The 11,659-nt window shown below is 33.8% G+C and overlaps 1 protein-coding gene across 1 annotated transcript; it reads left to right on the top strand.

Moving 5' to 3' along the window:
• Nucleotides 1-985: 985 nt before the first annotated feature.
• LOC126700647 (hypothetical protein At1g04090-like) lies at nt 986-3,358 on the top strand. Its single transcript, XM_050398859.1, has 2 exons — nt 986-1,172; nt 1,821-3,358. Exons 1-2 carry the CDS (start codon nt 986-988, stop codon nt 3,356-3,358), a joined length of 1,725 nt encoding a protein of 574 aa, XP_050254816.1.
• The last annotated feature ends 8,301 nt before the right edge of the window (nt 3,359-11,659 follow it).

An 11,659-nucleotide genomic window follows, 5' to 3' on the forward strand; every position in this document is an offset into this window, starting at 1 on the left:
TTGAGAAGTGCTATGTCTACAACGTTTTCACAACAAGTCATGGTTGTAAGTTGTTATCAGTTCTAATTTAAATCTATCACTAAAATTACTTTTTTGCCAATCAAGAACAACTTGCTACAAATGATTTGTTGTGAAATTATTGTCAACATAACATTTCTCTTAATTTTTTGATAGAGCGACTTATTTTCAACAAATTTAGGAGAATAAATTATACTTATTTCAAAATTACAAAGTAATTATCTATTCTCACGCATTGTATGGGTTTGTAACTAGTTTTTCTAATAAAAGAGAACAATTTGTCAACTATGTGTTTAGCATTTCTTTAGCTAAACAAAAAAAGAACAAAAGATATTTTTAAAAGGCTAAAAGTATTTAAAGGAAGATACCGTCGCCAAAAGTATTTAAAGGAAGATATTCTAAAAAGATACCGTCGCCAAAAGTATTTAAAGGAAGATATTCTAAAAAGATACCATCGCCCACATCCTCTGAAATATGGCTTACTATTTTTTCCCCTAAGTATTTTTGAACATCAACTCTATTTCGTTACATGCTAAGCGAGATATGGAAAGTTAAGAATAGTTTTCCAAGTCTTTTTTAAGATTGCAATCAAATATAGGAGAATGAAACAGTTTTTCAAATAAAAGAAAATGAAAATGACTCATTTTTTAATAAATCTTAAGCGGTAATGTTATGAAAATATATATAATGGACGTAGTAGCACTACCCTTTTTAAAAGGGTAAAATATAGATAAATGAAAAAAAAAATACTAAAAAAGATAAACGAATAAAAGGTACTAAAATAGGTAAACGAAAATAGGCGAAAGGGACTATAAAAGAAAAAGCCGCAGCAAAAGTGAAATTGGGGCAAGGTTTGGAATTTTTTATTAAAACCCATTCTTTCTTCCATGACACAGAAACCTAGTTGCTCAAAACAATAAAAAAGAAATTTTTTTTTTTTGGCTGAAACAACAAAAAAGAAGTTGAGATGGCCCTTTTATTCCCAATGAATTTAGCAAAATTTGCTTCTTTTATTATCACTTTATTTGTTATTTTGGTAGCAGGAGATTGTATTCGTGTTATTTGTAGAATTCCACCATGTCCTAAAACAAGTCCGCCCTTGCCTATTGAAACTATTTTCCAGCTACCCTCTTCATTACCAGTTTGGCCATCAGGTACCTCCCAATGTGATCTTTATTAGGTTATTGTTAATTTTCATTATTATTATAATATTGATTCTGTCAACCAATTTCGAAGTTTTTGGATTAAAATTAAAAACGTGAGTTAAACTCAAGATTTCATTACTAGTGTGTAATAAATTTTACTCTTTTTTTTGTTGGAACGCTATCTATTGTATATAAAAATACTTCATCCATCTCAGTTTGTTTGTTCTCTATTCCATTTTGAAATATCCCAAAATATTGCCCTGTTTCTAAAAATAAAAGTAATTAATTTACCAATGTTCCTATTATATCCCTACTTTATTTTCAAAACTATTTGAAAAGAAAACTAATAAATATTTAAATAAAATCAATCTAAGTGGAGCACCTTTTTAGTTGCCTCATTAAGAATAACTCTTTTAAAAAAAAAATTGATAAATTTATATAAGGGCAATTTTGTAAACTAAATATTTTTATAAGCCAAATAAGACCTTAAAAAGTTTGATTTTTTAAACATGACAAACAAATTGGGACGGAGGGAGTAATAATTAAGCGGTGGTCTCAAAATTTGTGGGAACAGTCAAAGATGTGTAATTTTTTATAAGTGTGGGAAATATGTGTAATTTTTTTATTAAATTGTTTTGGTGTCCTATGCTACTACAGGAACAGGATTTGCAACTTCATCTGTGAGTCTGGGAGATTTACAAGTGTCTGAAGCAACAGAGTTCGAGGTAGTATGGAGGACTCGTTCAGGTGGTCCAGACAACCTTGGAGCAACATTCTTTGAACCTTCAACAATTGATATAGCACAAGGATACGCTGTGCTAGGTTACTATAGCCAACCCAACAACAAGCGTTTCAATGGACGAAGTGTTGTAGCCTACGATGACCTAAATGGAAATATAAAGGCTCCGGTGGATTACATTTCTCTATGGAACAGCTTGTCATTCGAAATCGATCAAGATGGAATTGGTTTTATCTGGTTGCCAAAATGCCCAGATGGTTACAAAGCCTTAGGGCATGTTGTGACAAACTCAACTCAGAAGCCATCCCCAGATAAAATTAGGTGTGTTAAAGCTGAGCTCACCGAGCAATGTGAGCATTACAAGTGGATTTGGGGTGCTAAAGGTTTTAATGTTTATACTACAAGGCCTAGCAATAGAGGGACCCAAGCTATGGGAGTTCATTTGGGTTCATTTGTTGCCCAAGTTGGTGGGGTTATGTCTGATATAGCTTGCTTGAAGAATACCAAATCTGATTTATCTGCTATGCCTACTCTAGACCAACTTAAGCCATTAATTGATACCTACGCTCCATGGGTGTACTTTCATCCTGATGAAAAATACCTGCCTGCTACAGTGGAATTTTTTTTTGAGAATGGGGGACTATTATATAAGAAAGGGGACGAGGCAAATCCTGTTCCGATTATGCCTGACGGCTCAAACCTTCCTCAAGGTGGTTCAGATGATGGTGCCTATTGGTTGGATGTACCAGCTGACTCAGACGCCAGAGACAAGATTGAGAGAGGAGATTTAGCAAGTGCTAAGGTTTATGTGCATGTAAAGCCCATGTTTGGTGCTACATTCACTGACATAGTTATATGGATTTATTATCCATTTAATGGCCCTGCCACGATAAAGTTTAGAACTTTCAATATTAAATTCGATCACTTAGGTGAACATACTGGTGATTGGGAGCATGTGACCTTGAGAGTCAACAATTTCAATGGGGAGCTAAAGAGTATCTATTTCTCTGAACATAGTGGGGGTACATGGGTGGATGCTACAGATATCGAGTTTCAAGATCGTAACAAGGCTGCTGTGTATGCATCAAAGCATGGACATGCATTTTATTCAAAGCCTGGACTTGTTTTGGATGGGAGTGATGAAATTGGATTAAGGAATGATTGTGAAAAGGCTGATTTGTACTTGGATACTGGATTTAGTTATACACTGGTGTCAGCCGAGTATTTGGGTACAGCAGTAGTTGAGCCACCTTGGATCAACTATAGTAGAAAATGGGGTCCACGAGCTGCTATTTATATTCAGGATGAGTATGAGAAGATTATGAAAAGACTACCTAAGTTTCTTAGAGGTCCTTTCAGGAGAGTTTTCTACAAATTACCAATTAAAATAATGGAGGAGGAAGGACCCACATCGATCAAGGTCAAGAGCAGTTGGAATGGAGATGAAATTTTGTAGTCTATATTTGTTATGACTTTCATTTTTATTTTTTTCAACAGATTGCCAATAAATAAAATAATGGCAAGCGATGTAAGTCAGAGTAGTTTATGTATAAACATTTGTATATAAATGAGATGAAGCCTTTAAGAGAATATTCAAGTGTCAACATAGTATTGCATAATTTATCTTATATATCAATTATATAATAAAGTGTGAGACATCGCAAAACCAATTTTGAATGGAACGCGTGAAGAACACATGAGTATGCAAGCTGTTACAGGCCCTTAGCCTTCTTTTGCTTTTTTTTTTTTTTTTTTTTTTTGAGAAAACCTTCTTTTGCTTTCATTATGTGTGATGTATTAAATTGTTAATAAAGAATAAAAAAAAAAACCAAAGAGTTGGTTAATCATGTCTAACTCTTCTAATGGCAAAGATTGAATTTAGTCCTCCAGTGCACTAGACATGTTTATATAAATAAAACATTTAAAGCAAAGGTATGAGGTCATTGATAGGTATGTAAATTTGACGAAAAGTTTTTTTTTTTTTCCCCAATGAATTAATCTTTATTAACACAAAAAAAAAACCCCCTTAATGGATCAGAATATACCAAAAGCTAAAAGGGGAAAAAAAGAAGAAGAAAAATTATATGTCTACAACAATTTCACAATTAGGAGTAAAATTAGGATTTTATGAATGGGTGGGAGGGGGGGGGGGGGGGAATTATAACAAGTATAAAATAGAGTCATATAAGAAATGTGAAGATTTTGGGGAGCTAACCATATTTCTTTTGTAAATATTTGGTAAATTTAGGGATAAAAGTGTAATATTTGAAAAGTTTTTTTTTTTTTTTTTTGGGGGGGAGGAACTAACATCTTAACATATAATGCTGTATTTATTATGTTATTATTATTGATTAACATTCTCAAATTAATTTTACTTTCAAGTTTGTATTTTAATCTTGTCCCACCTCACCTAAAATCATGGCTCTGCTACTAGTTAAACATATATGGGGGAATATATATCTTAACTTCTTTTTGTAATCTTTATTAAAAAATTAACAATAATGTGTTTTACTTTAATTTTCATTTGTAATAATTAAAAAAAAAAAAATACTGGTCATATTGCGTTTTTCATTTAACAATCACATGCATTGTATTAGCGACTAATTTTGATATACGATGAAGTACGGACAAAATGGGCTTCTGCCCTTTTTGGGAAAATTAATTAGCCTTTTGCTCTTCTTCCTAAACTAAATAGGGAAATGTCCTTCTTTTGAAAATCGAGTTTTTCAAAATCGATTTAAGCTCTATAGTGACGTTTTCAAGGACTTATAGTGACGTTTATAAGGACCTATAGTGGCGTTTTGTAACTTAATATCCATGAAATCGAGTTATAGGTAATTTTATTGCCTATAACTCGATTTCATGGATATCAAGTTATAAAACGTCACTATAGATTCTTAAAACGTCACTATAGGTCCTTAAAAACGTCACTATAGGGCTCCAGAAATTTTTTTTTTTTTTTTTTAACTTGATTTTGAGAAACTTGATTTTCAAAAGAGGGGCATTTCCCTATTTAGTTTGGGTAAAAGGGCAAAAGGCTAATTAATTTGCCCAAAAAGGACAGAAGCCCATTTTGTCCCAATGAAGTACATATTATAGTGAATCCTATTAGGGTATATAGAGACTAGCACATCAGATTAGCAAAAAAAAAGAAACTAGCACATCAAGTGCTAGGTATATATAGATGAGCTTTATACTACAATTGGGCCTTTTAGGCCAATACATAAAATATTATAAACCCAAATTTATCTCTAACAAATGACATGCACACTTGTACTCTAATACTCAGTGTCAGTTCATTTGCAATAATTCTTCCATAAAAAATAATCTATACTCCTGTTCCATTTGTTCTCTCACTCCCCCACTCCCCCCCCCCCCCCCCCCCCAAAAACAAAAAATAGCGGGCAAAAAAGTGGTAAATAAAACTTATTTAAAAATGAGTATTTATGTCACTTCATTAATTTTTTAAGGCTAAAATAAATTTGCATGAAAATCATTTTTGGTCTCTCTATATTATTAAAAATGTTATATTTTATGCCTTTCCATACACTCTTGGTAATTATTATGTGTCTATAAGTATGTTTAGTTTGCACCCACGATGGATCCAGGATTTTAGTTCAAGTGCTAAGAAAGGTCAAAATAAAGAGGTTGAAAACAAATTAATTCAAAAAAATTTCATTAATATAAGTAAAATGTACTTAATTTATTAAAAGAAGTCACTTAAACATATAAAATATACTTGATATCATGAGTAAATGTTTATTCATAGAAGCATCAATGTTTATTTCTAACTATTCAAAAACCAAGTTATTAACCATTTTTTTAAAAGAATATAATATTGTAAAACAATAACAACAACAAATTCAGACTCCGTTTGGGAGCTAATGAAAGTTTCAGCTTATTTTAGTTTTTAATTTTATTTTGGTACTATTCATGGGTTCTGTTGTACTTTTTGGTATTATTTATGGGTCATATTGTGCTATTAAGCTAACTTTTAACTTTTTTTTCTACACTTTTAGTAAAAAAATTTCAATTTCAGCTAAATAAGTTGTTTCCAAACAAACCCTCAATTTGACACTAGAATGTTTTGATATCACCGGGCAAAAGAAGCACTCAGAATTGCATGACATGCACCCTACAATAAGGCGTCCTTCAAATTTAGGTAATCTTCACTTCTGTGATTGAATGACTAATGAATTGGACACATCTTAGAAAAGGCACAAAAATTTAGATGTTTTACCTTGCCAAGTTGTTTAAGTGTCTATGGGATGACCACAACATTATGATATCATGTAGCCCAACATTTCATATATTTTTTATAATATATCACAAAATTTACACAATTATTTACACGTAAACATACTATATATATAATGAGTGTATATTTTAATGCACATTCCATTATTACAATTAATAATTAAATACTTGATAGTTGATACATTTTAAATTGCACCCTTAAAATGTAGTTGCTAACAAATATCTAGAATATATATGAAATTTTGTGTTATGTATGTGAATCACATGTTATTTTGCATAATGTAACAAAACTACATCCTTTCCTCACAATGCAAATTTTCATGTGTTTATCAATTTCTTCTGAATCTATAAATGCTTTGGACTTATTTTGGCTCATTTTATTTATTGTTTATAACTTATGGATTGTATTTGTGATGGGACTAATTTTTGAAGGGTCATGCTAACCGGTGCTCTTAGGGCAATAGTTAACAATCCATTTTAGTAAAGTTTTTACGCCACTTTTATGGAAAATAGAAAAAGCTGTCAAAACATTTTTTTTTTTGCTTTTCTTATAAAAACTTTCTTTAAATGTATTATTAACCATTACCCTAAGAGCATTTGTTAGCATTTTCCATTTTTGAATGGTTGATAATTACAACAATGAGGGGAGAATATTCAAATACCAATTCTCCTTTATAAAGAGGGAGAAATATTCAAACCCCAATCCTCTTATTAAAGGAAAACAAGTTGTTAAATATGTGTTCAGCATTTATTTAGCTAAACGGAAAAAGAGCAAATGATATGCTATAAGGGTAAAAGTATTTAGGGGAAGATATTCTAAAAAGATACTTTAGCCAACCTCCTCTAAAATATAGGTTACTTTTTTAGAGGTTGTTTTTTCCTAAAATTTTATGAAAATCAATTCTATTTTGTCTCATGCTAACTTAAATGAGAAAAGTTAAGAATAGTTTTCTAACTCTTTGTTAAGGTGGCTATCAATTATAGAAAAATGTTGTAAAATCTTAAGTACATAACAATATTGTGAAAATATTGTGAACATAGTAGCACAAATAGTAAAATATAAATATACCAAAAAAAGTAGTAAATAAAAAGGTACTTAAAAAAGGTCAACAAAAATAGGCGAAGGGAAACTATAAAAGAAAGGCCCCAGCAAAAGTGAAATTGAGGAAAAGTTTGGGAGTTTTTTATTCAAACCCAATCTTTCTTTCATGACACAGAAACCTAGTAGTTGATCAAAAAAATAAAAAAGAAGTTGAGATGGCCCTCTTATTCCCAATGAATTTAGCAAAATTTGCTTCTTTTGTAATCACATTATTGGTTATTGTGGTAGCTGGAGATTTTATTCGTGTTATTTGTAGAATGTCACCATGTCCTAAAGCAAATCCACCCTTGCCCGTTGAAACTGTTTTCCAGTTACCCGCTCCATTACCAATTTGGCCATCTGGTATTTATCTCTCAATATGATCTTTAGTGTGCGTCTGGCATGAATTATTTTTGCTAATTTATTCTACTATTCAGCTTATTTTTACTACTATTCATAGGTCTCACTACACTTTTTGGTACTATTCATGAGTTTTATTGTACTATTTCAGCTAACTTTTATCTCTATCTACAATACTTTTAGTAAAAAGTTTTCAATTTCAGCAAAATAAGCAGATCCCAAACGGACACTTATTATATTATTGTTAATTTTCATCATCATCATTGTTATTATTATTATTATTATTATTACTATTATTATTATATTGATTCTGTTAACCATTTTCAAAATTTTGAGACTAAAATTTGATTGGTATTGTATATTCTTTAAGGCCGTGTTTATTACACACTAAAATTGTAAGTCTAACTCACTGTTTCAAAATTAAACTCACGACTTTAATGCGTTATTTAACACTTGCATGTAAACACACGCTAGTGTGTAATAAGTCTAACCCTATATTCCTTTTTTTGGAACCCTACATATTGTATATAACAACAATAGTAAGTATTAGTCTTAAAATTGTGAGAACGGTTAAAGATGTCAACGTTTTAGTAAGTGTGGGCAACATGTGTAATTTTTATTAATTTTTTTGGTGTTCTATGTTACAACAGGAACATGATTTGCAACTAGGTTTCTAAGTCTGGGAGAATTAATAATGTCAGAAGCAACAGATTTTGACGTGGTTTGGAGGACTCGCTCGGGTGGTCCAGATAACCTTGGAGCAACATTCTTTGAACCCTCAACAACTGATGATATAGCACAAGGATACAAGGTGCTAGGTTACTATAGCCAACCCAACAACAAGCCCTTCATTGGACAATCTATACTAGCCTTCGATAGGTACATACGTGGAAATATGAAGGCTCCAGTGGATTACAATTATGTGTGGAGCAGCATGTATTCATCAGATATTGATCAAGATGGGTTTGGCTATATCTAGTGGCCAAAATGCCCAGATGGTTACAAAGCCTTAGGGCTTGTTGTCACAAACGCAACTCAGAAGCCATCCCTAGATAAAATAAGTTGTGTTAAAGCTGAGCTCACTGATCAATGTGAGCATTTCAACTGGATTTGGGGTGCTGAAGGTATCAATGTTTATACTACAAGGCCTCAGCACTAAAGGGACCCAAGCTATGGGAGTTCATTTGGGTTCATTTGTAGCCCAAGTTGGTGGGGTTATGTCTGATATAGCTTGCTTGAAGAATACCAGTTCTGATTTATCTTCTATGCCTACTGTAGAACAAATTGAGCCAATAATTAAATCCTACTCTCCATGGGTGTACTTTCATTCTGATGAAAAATACCTGCCTGCTTCAGTGGAATGGTTTTTTGAGAATGGGGGACTATTATATAAGAGAGGGGACGAGGGAAATCCTGTTCCAATTTCTCCCAACGGCTCAAACCTTCCTCAAGGTGGTTCAGATGATGGTGCCTATTGGTTGAATGAACCAGATGACTTTGATGCCAGAAACAGGGTCGAGAGAGGAGATTTAGCAGTAGCTCGGGTTTATATGCATGTAAAGCCCATGTTTGGTGCTACATTCACTGACATAGCTATTTGGATCTATTATCCATTTAATGGCCCTGCCAAGATAAGTTTTGGACTTCTCAATTATCAACTTCCGCACATAGGTGAACATATTGGTGATTGGGAGCATGTGACCTTGAGAGTCAACAATTTCAATGGAGAGCTACAAAGTATCTATTTTTCTCAACATAAAGGTGGTACAAGGTTGGATGCTACTGATCTTGAGTTTCAAGAAGGTAACAAGGCTGCTGTGTATGCTGTAAAGGCACTTACACAAGTTGAGGTAAAGGCTCACGCCCAAGACAGCAAGGCTGATGACAGAGCTACTGAAGCAGAGGATAAAGCAGCTGGTAAACGACCTGTAGTATAGTTATAATAGGCTGAACTACAGGTAGCATAAGATTAGCTCAGGAAGGGTAAGTGGCTGTACACGTGTCAGTGATCTAGAATGGGTTGATTAGAATTTGTTATTCCGTTCCACATTATACGGATTCAGTTAGGGTATAAATATTTGGGCATTGTATCAGATCAGTATTGCAATAACAGAATTTCTCATTTTCCTTTGGAATCACTTCTCTTCTCTAAACTTCTTCTATTTTCTTCTGCATTTCCTATATTACTTTGCTGTGCTTTTCATGGTATCAGAGCCACCATTAATGGCTTCTGCTCCAAGCTCCAATTCTGCAACTACTCCTTCAACAACTTCTTCAACCGCTTCAGCCACAAGTTCTTTGGTAAATCCTTCGCTGCTTCTCTTATCAAGTATGTCGAGCATGATGACCGTAAAACTCGATTTCACCAATTATATCGTCTGGAAGCATCAGATCGGTGTGATTCTTGAAGCCTATGCGATGATCGGTTTTCTTGACGGTTCATGTGTAGCTCCTGATTCTTTCTTGAAGGATAGCTCTGGAAATTTTACTGGAGAATCTAATCCAGAGTATATCAGTTGGAGAAGCAGAGAGCAAGCACTTTTCACCTTTATCAATTCTACGTTATCTCCATCAGTTCTAGCTCTCACAGTGGGTCAGAGATCTGCGAAGGCAGTCTGGACTGTGCTTGAAAAGAGGTTTGCTTCTGTATCTCGTTCTCATGTTTTAAGCTTAAGGAATGAATTACTGAGCATTAAGAAAGGTCCTGAAAGCATGGATAATTTCTTTCAAAGAATCAAAGAAGCTAGGGATAGATTAAGTTCTGTTGCTGTGTTGGTTGATGAGGAAGAGCTTATACATTTGGTTTTAGAAGCTTTACCAAATGAATATAGTGCATTTTGTTCTGCTATAAGGACCCGTAATGATATAGTTACTATAGAAGAGTTGAATACATTGTTGAATGCAGAAGAGAGAGCCATTAAGAAGAAGTCTGAGACTAGGGATACACCTATGGCTATGTTTCTTCAGAGTGGTTTTAATCAGAATACCAATAGAGGAAGAGGTAGAAATGGAAATCAGAGGGGTCGTGGCAGAGGATTTAATAATTTTGGCCCTAATTTTGGGTTTAATCATGGTCAGTCCTCTGGTAATGCAAATGGTATTCTTCAACTTCCTACTTTCCAACACAAGAATGGTTCTGGTTTTCCCTCTTTTCAGTCTCAAGGCTCATCTCAGTCTTCAAGACCTACTTGTCAAATTTGTGGCAAGAATGGTCACACTGCCTTGGATTGTTACCATCGCATGAATTTTGCCTATCAAGGCAGACATGCTCCATCCAAATTGGCGTCTATGGCTGCTAGTGCTATGACAGCAACAGCTAACTCTGCTTCATCACATTCCTCAAGCTGGCTTACTGATACAGGGTGTTCTGATCATGTTACCCCTGACCTTTCTCAGCTCTCTCTGACATCACAAGCTACCAATGGTCAAGAATCTGTTACTGTTGGAAATGGGCAAGAATTGCCTGTGACTCATGTTGGAAATGGTAAGCTTCAAACCTCTTCTCATTGTTTTCGTTTAGACAATATTCTTAGGGTTCCTGATTTGGCTTCCAATCTTTTATCTGTTCATAAACTGTGTTTACAAAACAATGCCTTTTGTTATTTTGATGCCAACCAGTTCTTAATTGTGGATTTGGCTACGGGGAAGGTTCTTTATCAAGGCCTGAGTAAGGATGGTGTATATCCCATTCCTTTTCCTTCACACCTCTCTGCTGACTCAGCCTTTTCTTCATCCCTTGCTTTCAAGTCCTCTGTCCATGCTCCTGTTTCCAATGAGGCAATGTTGTGGCATAAAAGACTTGGTCACCCTTGCTCCAAGCTTCTTCATTCTGCTTTATCTTCTTTCAATAATAATGTTGCAATTTCTGTTCATAGTGACATTTGCTCTCAATGTAAGTCTTGTATAAATGCTAAGATGCACAAACTTCCTTTTCCAAAGCATGTTAAGTCTAGTTCTTGTCCTTTACAACTTGTACACAGTGATGTTTGGGGCCCTGCTCCTGTTCCGTCTATTCTTGGATATAAATACTATGTCATTTTTGTTGATGACTTTAGTAGA

This window comes from Quercus robur, chromosome 9, assembly GCF_932294415.1.
Source record: "Quercus robur chromosome 9, dhQueRobu3.1, whole genome shotgun sequence".
Taxonomy (NCBI): Eukaryota; Viridiplantae; Streptophyta; class Magnoliopsida; order Fagales; family Fagaceae; genus Quercus; species Quercus robur.

Coding starts and splice junctions, on each gene's coding strand:
- LOC126700647 (XM_050398859.1), top strand. CDS start 986: ATGGCCCTTTTATTCCCAATGAATTTAGCAAAATTTGCTTCTTTTATT. Junction 1,173..1,820: donor ATTACCAGTTTGGCCATCAG/GTACCTCCCAAT, acceptor ATGCTACTACAG/GAACAGGATTTGCAACTTCA.